We start from the raw sequence: 20,858 nt of genomic DNA on the forward strand, positions 1-20,858 counted from the left end.
TTCGGCACGGGTATGATGGTAGCAGCTTTGAAAAGTGATGGGATGACTGCTTGCTCCAGAGAGATGTTAAAGATGTCTGTGAAGACATCCTTCAGCTCTTCTGCACAATCCTTCAACACTCGGCCAGGTATGTTGTCTGGGCCAGCTGCTTTGCGTGGGTTGATGGTGGCCAGTGTCCTCTTCACACTGGCAGAGGACAGGTACAGGGGTTGATCATGGGGGGGAGGGGGAGTTTTCTGTGGATGAGTGTCATTTTGTGCTTCAAAACGGGCAAAGAAACTGTTCAGGTCATTTAGCAGAGAGGTGTTGTTGTCACAGCTTCGTGGTGCGGGCTTATAGTCCGTGATGGCCTGTATGCCCTGCCACAGGCTCTGTGCATCTCTGCTGTCTTTGAAGTGTGTTGTTATTTTGTCCGAGTATTCCTTTTTTGCTTTCCTGATGCCCTGGGACAGGTATCCTCTTAGCAACCACACACTGTGCAAGTTTTATTTGGCTGTTACTCTTGTACTTAGTACGATTTTAAGGTGCACTGTATAATACTTCATAAGTTTCTTTCCATTATTCATGCTGCCCATTTACAAACGTTACTTTTTTCATGAATACTTACCGCCACCGTCAGATTCCAAGTATTCATTATGACTGTGACAATTGCACACTTCATTCATGAAAAGGTGGATCCTGTCCATGCCCACTATTTTGAATTCTTTAGCTGCAAAGCTTACTGTTCTTTGGTCATACTAGAAAATATGTTTTTGTTATTTAGTACATATCCATAAAAACATACAATTTGGCAATAGGCAGCACAATATCAATGAGCAGCATAGTGGCAGTACCTACTCTGGCCACCCACGATCCTACACAGTGCCCCTTTAAGATGTCTGACCGTAATACTGTGTTATGGCAGGACTGAATGCACATTTAAAGGGACACTGTGCTGCTCATTGAAACTGTGTCGCCTATTGCCAAATTTGACCTTTTCATGATACCGGTAGTTTACTAAGTAATAAACTAATATTTTCTAGTATGGCCCAAGTACAGTCATTTTTGCAGCTAAAAATGGCTATTTCTGGAAATTCAAAATGGCGGACCATAGAGAAGATCCCCCTTTTTATGTTAGAAAAAGTGCAATTTTTCCAGTCATAATGAATATTTAGAATTTGATGGTGGTGGTAAGTATTCATGAAAAAGGTTACATTGGTGCATGGGTAGCATGAATTCTGGAAATAAACAACTAAAAATCTCACACAGTGTCCCTTTAAGATGTCTGACAGTAAATCTGTGATGTGTTATGGCAGGACATCCAACGTTGTCTGCAAGCACTGGCTGACCTGGAGGCAGTGCAAGTTACGAGTGCAATCCTACAGAAGAACTCTGACGTCATTGCAACACTCAAGAAGGTAAAGGTTAAACAGATTGAGAGAGTTGGGCAATAAAATGCTCTGAATGGGATGACTTTGTGCTTGACCTTAATTGTCATTTACAAAACAATTTCTAAGTCTCTGGCATTAAATGATATTTAGATGATTTAGATGAGTTGAGCTGTGTGGAGCCGTACCAGGTAGAAAATGGTTTTACCACCTGTGATGTTTATCTGAAGTTATTACTACGAACAGCAAGTCTTGTCATATTCCCTGCATTGCATCGCATTGCATTTGCTGTGTGCTACGCCCACTACTAGGCACTAACATTCGCAACGCTGAGCAGTACTGATAACAGCTGAAAACAGCTAATTTTGCTAATGAGGAAGTCGGCCCTGGCACACAGCGGAGATTGCCTGACTGTTCTCTATATGGCTCTGGGTTTAGTGCAACCAAGGATTGTGCCCTAGACCAGTCGTTCTCAACTTTTTTCTTGAGGGACCCATGATTTTACCATTGTAATCTTTGGTGACCCAGCTGTGCGAATGCATGCACGAGAGGGAGTCATGATACCCTCTGTTTCCTGCGAAAACTCATTTTGGTTATTTTATTCCACAATTCGTCTTCGGTCAAATATAGAATAAATGTTTGTTGCTTCTATGCATATATTAGTGAAATGCTTTGTTCATTTATTCAACATGGGATATATGTGGTATTTTAAAATCAAGCCCCTTAAAATCACGAGGGCTTTGGGACCCTCTGTGGATCTTTGGCGACCCATAGGTTGGGTGAGTCCCGACCCATAGGTTGGGAACCACTGCCGTAGACCATCAAAACCGCGGCGGCACAATGTAATTCTTACCGTTTGCCACCATAATATCATAGAGTACAGTGTATTTTTACATTACATTTGTACAATGTGTACACTGTTAACTATAACAGTGAGATTTGTTTTCTCCATTTCCTGAATCCTCCTGACAGATTCGGCGGTACAAAGCCAGTGCTGCCGTCATGGAGAAGGCCAATGATGTTTACAACAAACTGAAACTTCAGTTCGTAGGAAAAGGTGAACCAACTGCAAAAGCTCTCCAAGAAAATGAGAGCCAGAATGATGGTGACACAAAGCATGAACTTCAAGGTCGGTACCTCTTAACTGCAGACGTTGAGTGTAACTTTTGAATTAACATTGTGTCATCAGACAATCAGTTAATAGATTTACAGTGGTGGAAATAAGTATTTGATCCCTTGCTGGTTTGTCCACTGATAGACATGATCAGTCTATAATTTTAAATGTAAGGTGTCTTCAAACATGGAGAGACAGAGTATCAGAAAACAAAATCCAGAAAATAACTACTACTACTACTAAGTACATGAAAAGTACCGTATTTGGGGGGGAAATCCAGTAATTAGCTCACTTCTGGCGAAATCCTTCGATAGCGATGGCAGATAGCTGCTACGCCAAACCAAGCTATGGTCAGGGCTGGTAGATTCGGACAATGGGTCGGTCGCCAGAAAAACAATTTTCACCCACTTCCTGAAGTCTGGGCACTGTGGAGAGACGGAGACCCTCAATTGACCTTGGGGGGGCTAATCCCTTTAAAGGTTGGTCTGGGACAAATCATATACAGCACGAACAGTTGAAATTTGGATAGAGAACGAAGAAAGATGACAAAACATTCGTCCTCTTCACTCATTGAGTGCCAGCCATTTTCAAATTCAGTTTGAGTGATTTTTCAAGAGCCATAAAAAATTGAGTTCTTTGTCCATGTGAACAACAAACATACCAGATCAAGTTGTTAGGCCCCACCCCCCATAAAAAAACGCAATTGACTTGATATCAAGTCTTTGTCACTGTGCCATACATTCTGAAAAGACTCGTTTTCAAGTCCATGGCACTCAAAAGAGCTACACTATGCTAATTTTTCCAAGAGGATTGTCATTGAACACACAGGCTACTGATCCTCAAGAAAACCAAGATGGAGATGAGCATAGTCTGCGGACACAGTGGCACGCATGTAGTAGTATTGCTGTTCAAACCTGAAGAAATTCTTAGCCAGGTTACAGTATCTCAACTATTTTTACAATGAAGTCAGTTGTTAGTCCATCATCGTCAGTTTGGAGGTTGAGAAAGAAAGTTTTTCAGAGCAGACAAGTCATCAGTGTGAGGGATATTTGTGTAAAATGAGGTTACATCTATTGTGGAAAGCAACACATTTCGACTTACATGGCCAATCTGAAAAAAAGCATCGTCAGAAATCAGATGTGTCTCTGAGGTAGCTTGGGAGCTTCTGAGGTAGCTTGGGAGCTTCTATGGTCTTAGAATTAAATCTGCAACAGACAGACTATTGTTGCCCACAGACCCCACGATGTTTTGTGGTAAAAAGAAATTAGAAACCAATTTGCCTTTGGTTAGATTTAGTTGTTTCTCTCGAAAGTCTCACTACATTTAATATTTTTCTTCTCTTTCCTTCTCAAGCACATTGAATGACTGATGTGTATGATCATGTGCTATAAACATACTATTGATATTGATTATTTGGATAAAAATATAAAATACTGTCCTTCAATTCATACATTCTTACATTTTCATACATTTCAAGTTACTTTACAGATTTGTTTTAAATATTCTGTCTCCCCATGTTAGAATACACCTACCATATGTCATTATTAGTGAGCAAGCCAACAAAATCAGCAAGGGATCAAATACATAATATGATTCACATAGCCTCTAATGCCTTCATATGTCTTTCTCAAGATGAAACACCAGTGAATGGGGAGTCCGAAACTTCAAGAAAGAACACAGAATGTAACCCAGAATCTCTACAACATGTTGAAGAGAGCCTTGATCCTAGCAGGTACAAATTCAATTCCTTTGTTACCTCCGTGGTCTTGTGGTCGTGGGCTCGTGTGGTCTTTAAGGATGTTTAATGATATGTTGAGTTGAGCAATGGAGCAATGGTATACCACTGTACATAATGTGCGGCTGTCCCACTGGCACCAAAGCCATACTTGCGTGACCATCAGCTAACCAAAACATTCAATATATAATGTAATCAATCAAATAATATATATACTGTAATATGGCGCGCATATCACTGCAGGTCTCGTGGACTTCATTGTTTTCCTGTTTTTGTTTTCTGTTTTCTCATTGCGGATATCATGGTATCCGACAGGCACTTAAACCATACTCGCGTAGCCATCAGCACACCAAAACATTATGTAATATACAATGTGGCACGTATATCAGTGCAGCTTGCGAGTTAATTGTTCTTCGACAGTTTCCCTGTCAACACAATCATCTTTCACTCATCTGTCCAGTTGAAGTTTGTCAACGGAAACCTTGTGTGCTTAACAACATCTGGAACACAGATTAATTTTTGAATAATAAATGAACGGTGGCTAATAACGCGATGAACTGTGGTTTTCAATGAGGAATAGGGAAAAGACAATGACTCCTCTACCGACAGCGCCAAGGCCAACCAGTGAAAACAATAATAACCCACATGAGGAATATGCCCATATATGGCCATATGTGATCGGTTAATCAAAGTTGAATTGCGAGCGACATGGAGAGTGACCCCAAAGCCAGAAAGTAGGCATAGGCACAAGTTAAACAGCTCAACACACCACCAGCAATGCAATGCTGTAATTCCATTTAAGTCCATTTTAAAAGTGCAAGATTGAATATCTGTGCCATTTAAAATTGCCGTAAAACAATTATGTGATGAAAGGCATGCTGCCAATCATCATAATGTTTATAACAATACATTTAAGCTAACAATGTCACGACTAACAAGTATGTAGCAACCGATGAGCTCCAGTAAGTGAATTGCAAATTACAGTAGGGCCTATGCCATGACCAATGACATAAATCAAACATTTGCCAATCCCACAAAGGCAGGTGAACTAAACACCAAAACTAACCAGGTGACATATTACTAAAAGAGACCCATATAATTTGGTTCACACGTGACTATTCAATTCTTTGAACACACCTATGGTATGTATAAATCTGCATGGATTACACCACATCATGACACAAATATTTAACAAACTGAGGTCTGTATTCTCTGAGTGCATTTCTAGTTATGACTGTTTCCTTGTGGTCTACTTGTATGCCCCACGTAATACTGCCCATAATAAAAACCGTTTTGGAGAATAAAAATGTCCAAGACACTGTACTGCAAATATATATGCATTGTTGTATTATATAATAATTATATAATATTCTGTAGAGTAGGAGGTGTAATAACAATGCTGTTATTTTCAGATGTAGTAATTTCTTGCCATTTTTTTCCCCTCGTTCTTTCTGCAGGTCAGAAGATACGTCTGAGAAGCCTGCTTCACCTGACGCCTCTACACACAGCCCTCCTGCAGACAAACAGCTTGTGGAAGAAGAGAGCTGAAGATATTTGTTGTCTTATTTCGTTTATTAGATTGCAGTTTTTTCTCTCTGTGCAGTGAAGCTAAGAAGAGTCGATGCATACATGAATTTATACAGTCCTTGTCTATAGTCTGATATTTCCACCTTAAACCCTCAGAATAGAAAAAAAGAATGCTTATATATATACATATGCTTATATATAATGCGCACACACATTGCATGCCAGTTGTGTATGGGTGACCATCATTCATTCTTGTGTCCAAATGTGTGTTTTTATTTGGAATTCCAATAATATGCTGTCCTACAGGAATAAAATGAAGGACTGTTTTTTTTGTTTTGTTTTGTTTGTTTTTTTTAAATGGGACTACTGTACATTGGTTTGGCCATATTAGCTTTGAGTTTGTGTGACAAGACTTGTATAATACCTGTTCTGTGTCATATCTTAACAGGATGCTGTGTATACTGTTTTTGTCTGGTACACCTTTAATGTTTTCTTCTCCGTAACTTCACAAGTCAATTACGCAAAGTCTGTATAAACACGATACAATGCTTTTTAAGGTGTAAGACTATACACACAGTTTAGATAGTGTTACTTTAAAATATGATTGTAGTGTTGATGTTTATTTACAGCCTTTTGTATTCCTAATTGAATAAAATAATGTAAATGGTCCGTGTTGCACTTGAACAAATGAATTTGAGGCTTTATTTTCTGCAATCTTCTCTTTCAGAGGACTCCAAAAGCCGAAATGCAGAAAGCAGTAGGCTATCACACATTCAGCACACTAGTCCACTGTGAGAATCGAAAAGGCCTGATTGAAATGTGCAGACAAGTACAGAGCTGATCTGTAAAAGTTCTGTCTTTTAAACTGGACATAGTAGAGTAGAGTAACTGTAAGTTTATTGATCCAGGGAAATGTGTCAAGTAGCTTATACACATAATGCCCACATGGACATTTCAAAACACAAATAACATGGGCCACTGATTTTTGAAAGTTTGGCAAAAAATATTTTCATCAACAAAATAAATCCAGGTAATGATCATTAGGAGCTCAAGAACTCTCTCTCTCTCTCTCTCTCTCTCTCTCTCTCTCTCTCTCTCTCTCTCTCTCTCTCTCTCTCTCTCTCTCTCTCTCTCTCTCTCTCTCTCTCTCCCGTCCGCCCTTATGACTGTGTATCTGTACATTCTGCCTCACCGTCATTTCTAACTAATTGGTCCAGGTGATGGCGTTAGCCAGTAGAGTGTAAATCAGTTGTTGTAAATAATTATTGGCCTATCTTGTTACAGCTCTCTGGAACTTGTACAAAAGCAAAGTGTAGTAACTACACTGCCCTACAACAGCAAAATGTGGTAATAACTACACTGCTCTACAAAAGCAAACTGCCGTAACTAAAGGTGTAAAGGGGCGGGGCGGGGGGGGGGGGGGGGGGGGGGGGGTGGGGGGTTAGGGGGAGAGACTTGTTTTTGCCTTCATGTTAGGATGATTCTTCTGTCTCTCCTTCAGGAATACATCACACTCTAAGGGGAAAAAGGTTCTCTGGGGTGCTATATAGAACCATGGGTGTTCAGTTGATATTCAGAAATATACCAGTCCATCATTTTGGCTGTGCAAGTAAGTGCTATTGTTGTGTCATAACTAGCCCTGGCACGGGGTCCCCTAGGTGGTCTCTGCTTAAAGTTTCTTGCAGACTATGTTTTTTATCTCAGACTACATTGGGTTTTCCCCCCCCAAAATCAAGAAGCAAGTGAAAAGGGAGTTTTTACTCACGTTGCCAACAGGGGCCACATCTGAGGGCCCTATGTGACTATATCTTGGGCCTAAACTCTTGTGGACTTCATGCCTCCTTAACCCTCCTGTTATCCTCAGATTTAGGTTACATCCGTGATCCTTGGGGTCATGTTGACCCCAGCCACTTAAATGTCTACAAAATCAGTAGAAGCAAAAACTTTTGCTCCGGTTTATGCCTCAGATATTTACTGTTGCTCTGTTGGGGACATAAAAAAGCCCTTTGATATGTCCTAGCACCCCCACACATAGCTCACACACCAAAAGAACTAATCCATGACTAGGCGAAAATGTGCAACAACTGCCCAAAAGTTGCCTTGAATTAGTTTTGGCCCTCGTCCACATCATACATATTGTTAGCTATTCGAGCCCTAAATAAAACAAAATGTTCTGTTCTAAATAACCTAAGTTCATGTATTTTACATAATCTAGACAGATTGGAACATGTATTAGCAAAATATGGATGCTCCATTTATGTTTAATACACTTAAAATAATTTGGGGTCAAATTGACCCCAAGGAACATAGTTTGTAGATGTAACCAAAATGTGTACAGCACTCAGGGCAAACATTTTTGTGGAAATTTAACTTTTTTTCACATTGACCCCATATATTTAGGAAAAGTCATCAAAGATGAAGCAAAAGAATTGTGTATTTTTCAGACGTTAAACATTGAATGGGGTCAAATGGACCCCAAGGATAACAGGAGGGTTAATCTTATCTCTTCTTTCAGCTCCTTCATTTAATTTTTCATTACATTCACTTATTTATTATCCCTCTGCTTATTTTTTTCTATTTTCTCTAGATTCCTCTCTTGTCTTTTTGCTATTTCTGTCTTGTTTCTTTTTATCTTTTCTACCTCACTCCATTATTTTTTTTTATTTTTAACATTCATTAGATTTACATAATGTTAATTCCAAATTGAAAATTCAGAATTGAATAGTTCCGTCAAGTTTACTTTTATCTTTCCTTTAATTCCAAATTAACAGGTGTTTACATGACGTTTTCAAAGCGTTTCAAAGTATCTCATGTAAACGTAGCAATTGTTGTTCATCCAGTTGTTAAGCACTTTGAGCTGCATGCCTTGTATGAAATTGTGCTGTACAAATACAGTTATTGTGTCTTCAAGTTGAGCCATAAAACCTATGCCTCCTTAGATGAAAATGCAGTGTTGATTTTCATTGACTTACAGCATGATGATTGGCCGGCACCCTTTTTTGCTGTTTTGCTGTTCATCTGAGTCCCATACTATGTGAGCTGTGTGTGAATGTCCAGGAACAAACAACAATCCAACTGTACTCTTCAGTGTCCTGCTGCTGAATGAGTGTTTGTATACACAGGTGAGGTTTTAGAACCATCTCCAAGGCCACATCATAATGACATCACAGACAAGTGACCCTATTGGAATGGAGTGGCAGACTAGCATGTAGGCTATCTGTTCAAGACACTATCACCAGTGCTTAATTTGTCAAGCAGGAGGTCCCGGAGCACAGAGGATGGGTGGCTCCCCCAGGAGGGGGATCTGTGATGTATTTCCCAGAGGTTCCATCCAAGGTTCCGGAGCTCTCGTCTGAGGTTCCGGAGCTAGCTCCCCCTTGCTCCCCCTCAAATTAAGCACTGACTATCACCCTACCCACCACTTTGAGTGTGTGTGTGTGTGTGTGTGTGTGTGTGTGTGTGTGTGTGTGTGTGTGTGTGTGTGTGTGTGTGTGTGTGTGTGTGTGTGTGTGTGTGTGTGTGTGTGTGTGTGTGTGTGTGTGTGTGTCTTTGTGTGTGTCATGTTGAAGTTGAGCTATACAAACTATGCTTACTGATATGATAATGCTGTGTTGATGTTCATGTACTTACAGCATGATGATTGGCCTGCACCCCTGACTTTTGCTGTAACATTGTCCGTCCCTGTCTCTATGTCTCCTTCCCTCTGTCTGTCTGTCTGTCTGTCTGTCTGTCTGTCTGTCTGTCTGTCTGTCTGTCTGTCTGTCTGTCTCTCTCTCTCTCTCTCTCTCTCTCTCTCTCTCTCTCTCTCTCTCTCTCTCTCTCTCTCTCTCTCTCTCTCTCTCTCTGTTTGTTTGTTTGTTTGTTTGTCTGTGTGTGCGTGCGTGTGTGTCTTCATGTTGAAGTTGAACCTACGCTTATATGACAATGCTGTGCTGATGTTCATGTACTTACAGCATGATGATTGGCCTGATCCCCTGACTTTTGCTGTCCATCTGTGTCCCATACTATGTGAGGCGTTTGTAAATGTCCAGGAGGAAACAATAATCCAACTGCACTCTTCAGTGTCCTGCTGCTGAATGAGTGTCTGTATACTAAGGTGAGCTTTTAGAAGCATCTCCATTGTGACATCACAAACAAGTGACCCTATTGGAATAGAGTGGCAGACTAACATGATTCTGTTCAAGAGTCTATCATCCTAAGGTGAATGTGGTTTGAATCCTTTGCAGAGCTTATACCACTTGTAGGGTAGTATAAAGCTGTAGGAGCTCTAAAACATTGTCTCTCCCTCCCTCTCTCTGACTCTATCTGTGTGTGTGTGTTTGTGTGTGTGTGTGTGTGTGTGTGTGTGTGTGTGTGTGTGTGTGTGTGTGTGTGTGTGTGTGTGTGTGTGTGTGTGTGTATCTATGTGTGTCTGTTTATGTCTGTCTGTCTGCCTGCCTGTCTGTGTGTGTGTCTGTCTGTCTGTCTGTCTGTCTGTCTGTCTGTCTGTCTGTCTGTCTGTCTTCATGTTGAAGTTGAGCTATAAAACCTCTGCTTACTGATATGCTAATGCTGTGTTGATGTTCATGTACTTACAGCATGATGATTGGCCTGCACCTACAGTTGATGTGTCCCAAAAGGGCTTGGTTGACCCGCCTCCCTAGATTTGCAACTGGTTGACTGGTGTTCGACAAAGTGGGTGGAGTTCCCGATTTTTCCTGAGATCAGAAATGATATTTACATTGCTCTTGGCCTGACTAGAAGCAACGCTAAAGTTGTTGCGTCACTAGGAGGGCGTGGCCTGGCTACTGAGGGCTACCATTAGCATGACATTCATGCAGAAATAGGCCTATTAGGCTACGTTTGACAGTCAGGCCACCCTTTGTTCTTCGAAACTGCTGTGATTTTACATATTATTCAGTGTTTTATACGTGAATAAAATGTATGCTGAAACATTAAATATAGACATTTACCATTAGCTTAAGACATATGCTTAGTAGTTGGAGAGCACATATAAGACATTTCAAAGAGTAGGCCTAAACAAAGTCATGCCCCCGTGCCCCCACAGGATCTTGGAAAGGTAAATCTTGTGCTTCACTGACGCCTTTCCCCTCTATCAGCCTAGGCGCAGCAACTTTTGGGAGACCTTTCCCAATTCGACATCCTGCATGCAAATGAGAATTGAATTGTACTTTGCAAGATATTTAATAGAACTTGAACTAAAACTCTCGTCAATGACTTGCCTCGGATCTCAAGGCCACAAGCACAAGGCGAGGACGGGAGGTTAGATAATAAGATAGACCCAAAGATTTACATTTGCTAATCACACAAGGCTGTTGTACATATTTCTGTATAAAAAGAAGACAATTCTCACACTTCAGGTCTATTTTTGTGCAAAGAAGCTTTACTTGACTTGCAAGCTTTCGGTCCTTAGACCTTCATCAGGCAGAGTGCTGACCGAAAGCTTGCAAGTCAAGTAAAGCTTCTTTGCACAAAAATAGACCTGAAGTGTGCGGATTGTCTTCTTTTTATACAGCATTTTTTACTGAATCCTGCACCTTCTAAACAGATGAGCTGTGGCCTATCACAACTTAAGTTCTCACTGTTGTACATAGAAATACTTTTGTGTCACATCATGTAATGAAACGAATGGCTGGTGCAAATCAAGTGTGCAGAAGAAGGATGTGTGTGTCTGTGTGCGTGCGTGTGTGCGTGCGTGCGTTCGTGTGTGTGTGTGTGTGTGTCTGTGTGTGTTCAGTCAAATCAATTAGGAGGAGCTTAATAAACAAATGGCTTGAGGAAAGAAAATAAATATTTAGAGATTGATGTGGTAATAGGCCTACTATGTGAAGAATATAACATTTAGAAAGCAAGAATTTTGGAAATAAAATAACAAATAGGCCTATAGGCAGCAGCATGTAGGCTATAGGGGCCCCGGGCCATTTGAATCTGCATGGCCCTGCAAGTAGGGCTACATTAAACACTTAGAAGCCTTTTGATCTCATGTGACATTTTCAATCTCTTCACACAAGTAGCCTACAGGCTGAACTAATATAATTCACTAAATAATATAATATAATATAATATAATATAATATAATATAATATAATATAATATAATGCAATATAATGTAATGTAATGTAATGTAATATAATATAACTAATATAATTCACTTTACATCTGATGCATAGGCCTAGGCGTAGCATTCGAACATTACCCGTTGTGGTCCAATCAAGATTTGAAAAGATTGCATGAAAACTAACAAGCTAGAGAGAAATATTTGTTTTAGTGTGAGTGTGAGATCAAGGCCGAAAGAGTGGGTTTATATGAGTGCTGCGCAACACTGAAAACGCGCACATCCCATATAACGGTCCCGTGATTTCTTGTCTGGGCCTTTAACGTGGCACAGAGAAATGTATGTTTTCGGGTTCACTTCCCCTTGAAGTTCTCTGGTCCCTCCGCTGTCATTGGTGGACCAACACATTCATGGGCCGGGCTACTCGTTTTGCCACACCCATCATGTATCTCCGCCCTGCCGGCCTTGCTGCAGTGATGGGCTTTTCATTTTGTCAGCCATTTCCTACACGGATCTGACCGCTGGCCTTCGCATAGCAGTAGGCCAGTGTTGATTGTCGAAGGAGGGTTCATTGGTTTGGTCATCTCTAGGGCTTAGCTTGCCGATACCGAGCTTAGGCGACCCATCTAGCCTAGGACTCAAAATCATTTCACTAAAAGCGGTTCAGTGGGACGTTTAGGGGGCACTAATAAGTTGCCCTGCAGCCTAGAGGGTGTAAAAAAGAGAAGAAAGCTGTGGGCCAACATTAATGTTGGAAATTCGCAGGGATGGCTTTGAAGATTGTTAAGGGGAGCATCGATCGGATGTTTGATAAAAACCTCCAGGATTTGGTGCGTGGCATTAGGAACCATAAGGATGACGAGGTAAGGCCGTATTAATTTTTAAAAAGCAACGGATCTGATTTTCCGTCGTTTTTTCGTCTCTGGTGCGCTTACTATTCTCTGGTGCAGGTGTCTGATTAAGCTCTGTAACAGTACTCGTGACAGTTCGTGACAAAGCAATAAGGTTGCTGCGGAGGGCTGTCTGCTGAACGCAATTGTTTAAGAATTGTACACTTGTCAGGTCATTGACTAATGGATTAAGCTATACAATTGCACGACTGTCATATTGGTTACTTCAAAACAAGCGATAAATTAAGACAAGGAGTTGAATGTTAGCCGAGGTCAAAAATGCTACCCTGGAAAATGCATTTGGTCCTAAACTGACATTCTTATTTTGTGGCATTGTGGAAACGACACTGATGGGAACACTAAAGCGTTTGTATACGAATTGTATTCATGTGACTACAGAAATTAAATGCTAGGGATGGAAAATGCAGGATATCGAAATGTACGAATTCAGTGAGCAGCGGCCACGTCATATTGGTGCCGGAAGTAAAGCCATATTACACGGTCCCAAGTAGATTCATGTGACCTGGGCTGGTTTGGAGAATGCAGTGCTAGGCTGAGTAACAGAATGCATGTCATACATTCTAGAGTCTACAAACAACTGAATTCTTCCTCTGGTGATTCAGTGACACTAACACATTCTTCCCCCAACTCTGAAACGTTGTTTATGACCTCATTGTTGTTGATTGAGCCATATGGAAATGTATTTGGGACTTGGATGTACCCACCTGAAAGATGTGTTTGCTTTGTAGCACTGTTAAAGTATGTCATGGATCTAGCAACTCTAAGCATTTTAATGGTGTTGGCAAGTCATGACTGTGTCAGAATTGTGGTGAAGTCTAGGCCTACTGATGATTCCAGGTGATGTGAATAGCTGAGAATTTCCATTTGAAACGGTGATGTAGAGGAGGTAGGTTTTCCTTGCCTGACCAAAAAATGTAGTGGCACATACTGCACTATGGTGTCAATATTGACTGGTTAATGCAGAAGGTTCTGTAGGATCACATTTCATATGGTAGGTCCGTTAGGATAGGAAGGCCTATGGCAATGCTTTGCCCGTTTTGAGGTAACATTAAAAAGAATTTGTCAATAATCCCACCTGTTTTGCTTCCAAGAGCCATTCATCTGCCAAAGTCTCCAAAGAGTGTTCCTGTAAAATGTCATTGTCATTCAGTGTAACGGATACCTTCTGCTGACTGTGACTGTAAAAAAAACATGATTTTTAAATTGTTTCAAGTGAATGGATGACCGCCGAGAATTCACTGGAAAAAAAATTAAATAAAAAGAGTCATGTTTTTTACAGTTACAGTCAGCAGAAGGTATCCTTTGCACTGAATGACAATTTCATTTTGCACGTCTTTGACCCTGCAGCATCATGATGCATCACATCACATGTCGTGTGCAGAAACACTCCTTCCTTAAAAAAATCATGTGTTCACAATTTCAATGGTGTGATTCTGCATGATTTCAGGCACTCTCAGACCTCATCTGCACAGATTAAATTTTTAAAAATGTCTTGGTGATTTGTTAGTCACATGCAAGACTTTATGAAACAGATTTTGCACAATTCTTGTATCAATATTCAAAGAATTACATACCACAAAAGTATGAAATAATTGGTGGCTTTAGTAGCACAGAGCATGAAGGGAATGTTTCAGATTAGATTTAGGTTAGAGAACCAAACCTTAGGTTAGAATCAAACATTAACATGACTTAAGCTTAAACATTTAAGGAGCATATTATTACGGAGTTCAAGCTGGTCCATTTCAAAAAGACAAGGCCAGAGATGACTGAAACACTGAAATACTTTTTTAGTGATGTTATTGTGGTGCATTACAATACATTTCATTTGGCGGATGCTTTTATCCAGAACAACTTGGAAACAAGGACATAAACCATATCATTTGCAAAATTTTTGCAAATTGAAAAATGAAAGTGCACAGGAAATGCACAGAAATATAAATGCCAAATCCAAGATGGGTTGGGGGATTAGCTTGATCTATTTGACCGTTTTAGTGACCTCAAATTGATTATTAGTTCCATATTCCACAAATTACCTTTATGTCTATGCAGTGATTAGTGTTGGGGAAACATTTTATTATGCAAATGTTGAAAATTAATGGAGAAACGTTATGCATTGATTAAAAAAGGAAAATATTTGTTTCAACGAGGGCAAGTCACAGCCCTTATGCTTTTAATATTATAGGCAAATCTGTTTCAATGGGCTGCCATTAATAAGTTATTATTCTTAATAAGTACTTATTCATTAACATTCTATTTCAATGATGCTTTCCATGGTTTTTTTCCGTCTTTCTCTTCCTGAAGAACATTGAATGAAGAGACTAGGTATGATTATGTGATATACTTTGGATTGGTTGATTGATTGATTGATTAATATCCATTATTAGTGGATTAATCCATTTTGCCAATTCAGAGTTTGATTAAAATACGTACCGGTGAGGCCATGAGGAATGGCCCATGTTTTGAGAGACTTAAAGCCCAACTGGGAAACTCCTACTCCCATTATCATTGTGAGACAGCACTCCACAGCACACAGTGCTCACTGCACACAACAAAATTGCATTTATGCCACACCTGTACCGTGCTAGGGGGCAGCCCCCAATGGCTCCCCAAGGGAGCAGTGGGACGGAACGGTACCATGCTCAGGGTACCTCAGTGGAGGAGGATGGGGAAGAAGAGTACTGGTTAATTGGCGGGTTGGGAGTTGAACCGGCAACCTTTTGGATGCAAAATGCCCTAACCTCTTCCCTTGACTGACAGAGTTTAGAAGTTTTAATTGCTTAACTTACAACCTTTAACTCTACTCCAGTATCCCCTTGCTTTATGTAGCACTGTGTGTGTACAGTGGATGCAACTACCCTAAAATACGGTAGAGTTGTTAGTTAACCTTACAGTTTAAATAGTCTACATGAGTCCAGATGTTAATTGGATTAGCTGGGCAGCAAACATTTCAGGGATTTTTAAAGTGGGCCTTGATTTAGACTTTGACTTTCCCGGCACAGACCGACTTGGTGCTTTTCCATAGCAATACTAGTACAGTACTAGGCCTACTTTACCATGTTCTACTCCACCCCACTGCCCTCAGGTAAAGGTTTTCATTACAATTCACACTATGGGATGGGAATGAGATGGTTGACCACAAGGACATTGGGAGTGCATCCACAGTGTGAGGCATACAAGGGACCCTGCATAGGTGGAACAAACATGGGAGGAAGTACGGTTTGAACTAAGTGAGCAACAACCTGAGTGTGTCCATCACATTATATAATCGCCGTCCTCGACTTGTGCTTGTGGGCTCGTCCTTCGCTGACAGTCCATGCACAACAATTTTTGGGGTCTTATCCCCAACATCATCTTCAGTCAGAAGACCTGCACTTTCAGAACGCCTTGGGTGTGCTGGTAAATAGGGTGTAGCCTCTTACTGCAGCATGGGCCGCCGACAACCCTATACACTTGCTGAAAATGCTTAACTACATCATAACAACATTGCTGCGCTAAGGGGTTAAGGAGCTTGCTTAAATTGGCTGGAGCTAGATTGTTTAATGCTATGTGAGAGAAATGAGAAAATGACCTTTGAATTGTGCTTGCAAGATATTGAATTAAACTTCTGCCGTCCATGACGTCTTGCGATGTCGTCACGAGGCCTCAAGCACAAGGGAGGATGCAAGATTAGATATTGAAATGGACTCAGTGTGTTTAGTAGAAGGGTCAACTCCCTCAATGGCAAGGCAGCATGACCGAGTGATCATCACAAGGATTGCTTGAGCGATTTGATGGTCACACCAATGTGCCTGGTTCTTAAAGGGACACTGTGTGAGATTTTTAGTTGTTTATTTCCAGAATTCATGCTGCCCATTCACTAATGCTACCTTTTTCATGAATACTTACCACCACCATCAAATTCTAAGTATTCATTATTAGGGCTGGGTATTGCAGCTATGTTCCTGTATCGATTCGATTTCGATTCTGAGGGTTTTGAATCGATTAATCACGATTCGATTCGATTCAATTCGATTCACTCCGAATCGATTCAATCCGTTCCCTTTTTGGTGCAAGGATTTCCCCCAAAAGATGCTGTTGCCTATTTTTATATAAAAATGTCAAAGGGCTGTGGCTTGACAGTGTTAACAGATTGCTAATTTGTAATAAGTAGGCCTAGGCCTAATTGACTAATACCTACTGGGTATTTTCCATAGACCTAAATTAAACAAAAAGAACAAAAAAATCGATTTTATTTTTTTTGCCCTGTGAATCGATTATGTGAATTTTAAATGATATCGATAGATTATCGATTATTTTACCCAGCCCTATTCATTATGACTGGAAAAATTGCATTTTTCATACATGAAAAGGGGGATCTTCTCCATGGTCCGCCATTTTGAATTTCCAAAAATAGCCATTTTTAGCTGCAAAAATGACTCTACTTGGACCATACTAGAAAATATTTGTTTATTACTTAGTAAATGTTAATGTAAATATCAAATTTGGTGATAGCCAACCCAGTTTCAATGAGCAGCATAGTTGCAGTACCTTTTTTGACCATTTCCTGCACAGTGTCCCTTAAGTGTAGTGGTCAGAGCACCCCCATTTAGTAACTGGGAGTCCCGGGTTTGGAGCCTCTGCTCTTGCAGACCTCAGAACTTGGCGACATGCTCATCTGCCTACAATACTGCCTGAAACTTGGAATGGAAAGATATTCACATTTCAGTCATGCCTTGTATTCATTTGTAGCCATCACTCAATTTCATTTCACTTCAGCAACAAGACCAGGTGACTGCAGACCATTTGTTGAAACCCATAAGTATGTGTGCCAATCTGTGGAGAGAGGTGAAGCCATGAGGACGTCCATTTGTAGTTCAGGAATGAAGTGCATCACGGCCAGTCGGCAGCCATTGGTTAAATCAAACAAGCACAAGCCTGACATGGAATGAATAAATCCCAATGCGGCAAAGTGAGTAAAGTTCCACAAAGTGACTGATTGCATCAGGCTGGGGTATCCAAGTAATGCTTTTAGAATTTGGTTTGCTTTGAAATTGGCCTATATGCATCAAGATATGTAATGTCACATTAAACAATGTCACGTGTTATTATTGCTGAAGAGAAATTCTCTAAAATGTATCCCAGCAATTGGCAAATGTTTTGCTTTTTTTGCAATAGAAATTTGGAAACCCTGAAAATATGTCTTCATTCTTTTTAGAAGTTTTCAGACATTTTGGATGATTTGCCAATGGCTAGTGGAATGGCACGTTCTGCATTCTATTTGTTCTCTTAACGCAAGACTTTTCTCAGGTCTGTGGAAGCACTTTCAGATAGGGTTTCTGGAAATTAGCTTTTGTGCAACCTGAAGCTGGCTGCTTGGATAATGTGTCCGTTGTTCAGTCCAGTGTGAACAAGACACTGAATTATTAATCCTACCTGAATGAGTGCTGAGTTTTTTTGGATCAGACACGGCAAGCGTGCGGTTCTTCAAGGACCCTTTGCGTTGTGCGTTAGACTTTTTTTGTGTTAAAGCCACATTTTTTGGGGATCTTGACCCTCTTGCCAAGATCTATTGCCTCAAAAGGTTAACAATTTTTATCACACTTTTCATAAATGCAGAATTAAATGCTTAATGCAACATATTCAAGCTATGCTATTTCTTATTTCACAATACACTATATTATGAAAAGTATTTGCCAACTTGCCTTGACTCACACATGAACTTAAGTGCCAGATTCCAAACCCCCAGGGTTCAATATGATGTCAGTTAGGGCTGGAAATCCAGATTTCCTGTATCGATTCAGTCACGATCCGATTTGATCCACGATCCAATTCGATTCCATTCAATATCGATCTTCTGTATTGCTGGGTTTTAACTTTAACCCATCTATGCCTAGAATTGTGAGATTGGCTATAAAAACCTAAATATCTCAGCCTCTGAAGCACATACAAAGATGAAATACCTTGGTATGAGAGAAAGAAGTATGGCACTAGTATGAGAGAGAAAGGTGGGAAAGAAGACTGGTAGTATTTACATGAGCAGGCGGTGTGTATTTGTGCATGTAGGCTATGTGAATGTGGAAGAGAGCTACAGGCTGTGGTTGAGAAAATGGCGCCTATAATCGCCTGCGAAAGATCAATCCATAAAGTTTTGAATCGATATCACATTTTTCGAAGATTAATTGATATCGGATCGCAATTTGATCTTCTGAACCCAGAAGCCTAATGTTGGTCCGACTTTTGCAGCTATTACAGCCTCTTTTTGGAAGGCTGTCCACAAGTCTGAGCAGCTTGTTTATAGGATTTTTTGACCATTCCTCTAAAAATGCATTGGTGAGGTCACGCACTGATGCTTGTCAAGAACGCCTGGCTCTCAGTCCCTGCTCTAATCCCAAAGGTGTTCTATCGAGTTCAGGTCAGGACTGTGCAGGCCAGTCAAGTTTATCTTCACCAGACTGTCATCTATGTCTTTATGGAACTTGCTTTGTGCATTGGTGCACGGTCATGTTGGAAGAGGAAGTTAGAATTTGACCGGTTTGACTGGGACAGTCCCGGTTTGGAGCTGTGTGTCCCAGGTCCCGAGCAAACAAATATGTCCCGGTTTTGGCCACCCACTACATTGCGCCATGTCTATCAGGGTAAATATATGTAAAATAATATTACATGTTTACCGGTCACAATTAATGGCAGCCAGCGCTTGTATAGAAAGTCTGAAGAGGTCAGTTGCGATTTGTCATTCCTCTCTCTAAAATTGATTAGAATGCAGGAAATGGCATCTGAAAAGTACAAAGAGGGTGACCTGGAGAGGGATGTGAATGGACATGGTGAGATTCAGCTTCCCAAGGTTGACAGCATTCATGCAGCCCCAAACCATGTCTGTCCCACACTACCATGCTTGACTTTAAGCATGAGAAACACTTTTCTTTGCACTGCTCACTCAGTTACCTCCACTCATGCTTGACACAATCTAAAGCAAGTTTGTTTTATCATGGTCCCGTCAGAGACAGACTAAGGATATGGGTTCCTGGAATCATGTCCTGTGGTCTGATGACAACAAGATAACCAAATTGGTTTTAGATTGTGTCAAGTTGTGATAACCAAGTGAGAAGTACAAAGAAAAGTGTCCCATGCTTACTCAAGCATGGTAGTGGGACTGACATTATTTTGAATAATGAATGCCAACATTGGGAAGCTGAATTTCACCAAAAGTAACATGCATGTGATGTGAGCATGCACCATGACTACTGAAGCAGATCCATGATCCTCTGGTTGGAATTTTAACATGGGGGTGTAGTCAAGTTTGATTGCACAAAAATGGAAAAAAATGTCATTTAAGTTATATTACTTACTTTTCTCTTCTAATCAATAGATGTTGTATTACATTATCTTCATGCATATTTTGGAAATAACTTGTGTGCTGTAAAATGTTACTTTTCAAAAGGGGTGTACTCACTCATTATCGCTGAACACTGTAGATTCGAATCCGACCTGGGTCATGTCTCAATCCCCATTTCATTGCAAGCCCTTCAAATGCTCGTTGTAGGTTTCCAGCAGCTTGTTGACTGGGTTGTCAACTTGGGACATCATAGATTTAATTTCATGAAAACTTTTTCATCTGCTTAATCAATGCATCAAACCTCCTTGGTAAAGGAGAGTATGTCATCAACTAACATGAACTGTAAATTCTGTTCAGTTAAGCCCCATGTAGCTCAATTCTGTACTGTTGTACTGGACCATTGTATCTTTTTGCTAATTATCAAAACAGTCAATTTATCTCTGTAGTATTTGTTGTAGTTTATATCCAGAATTCATGCTGCTCATTCAGGAATTCACAAATATTTAAGTTACCAAATACCTCCCAATTCTATGTATTCATTAGGAATGGGAATATTGCATTTTTCATACATTAAAAGGCAGATCTTCTCCATGTCCGCCATTTGGAATTTCCACTCCATGAAATTCCTTTGTATGAAAAGATCAATTTTGGCAATAGGCAGCACAGTTTCAATGAGCAGCGTAGTACTACATACTCTGGCCACAATCCTACACTGTGTGCACCTTTTTAAACGTTAATTCACTTCAATATCTGATGGAAGTGGGACTATGGTCTGCCTCTGCCTGCTATGACAGTCAGTCTCATGACTGACCCATGACCAACAAGAGGGCATTTAAC

At 40.4% G+C, this 20,858-nt stretch overlaps 2 protein-coding genes across 9 annotated transcripts in view; both read left to right on the plus strand.

Moving 5' to 3' along the window:
• The window catches only part of hdgfl2 (HDGF like 2), a 29,259-nt gene extending 22,847 nt beyond the window's left edge, over nucleotides 1-6,412 (plus strand). Inside the window, exons 13-16 of the mRNA XM_063200609.1 lie at nucleotides 1,296-1,397; nucleotides 2,340-2,496; nucleotides 4,114-4,213; nucleotides 5,674-6,412. Of these exons, the coding sequence (XP_063056679.1) occupies nucleotides 1,296-1,397; nucleotides 2,340-2,496; nucleotides 4,114-4,213; nucleotides 5,674-5,764 (450 nt within the window). The 3' untranslated portion in view covers nucleotides 5,765-6,412. The remainder of the gene's footprint in view (nucleotides 1-1,295; nucleotides 1,398-2,339; nucleotides 2,497-4,113; nucleotides 4,214-5,673) is intronic.
• A 5,884-nt stretch (nucleotides 6,413-12,296) lies between these two features.
• The window catches only part of ap3d1 (adaptor related protein complex 3 subunit delta 1), a 46,753-nt gene continuing 38,191 nt past the window's right edge, over nucleotides 12,297-20,858 (plus strand). For all 8 annotated transcript variants that reach the window (XM_063200611.1, XM_063200612.1, XM_063200613.1 and 5 more), the window contains exon 1: nucleotides 12,297-12,661. In XM_063200611.1, the coding sequence (XP_063056681.1) occupies nucleotides 12,566-12,661 (96 nt within the window). In that variant the 5' untranslated portion in view covers nucleotides 12,297-12,565. The remainder of the gene's footprint in view (nucleotides 12,662-20,858) is intronic.

Source organism: Engraulis encrasicolus, chromosome 6 (assembly GCF_034702125.1).
Source record: "Engraulis encrasicolus isolate BLACKSEA-1 chromosome 6, IST_EnEncr_1.0, whole genome shotgun sequence".
NCBI lineage: Eukaryota > Metazoa > Chordata > Actinopteri > Clupeiformes > Engraulidae > Engraulis > Engraulis encrasicolus.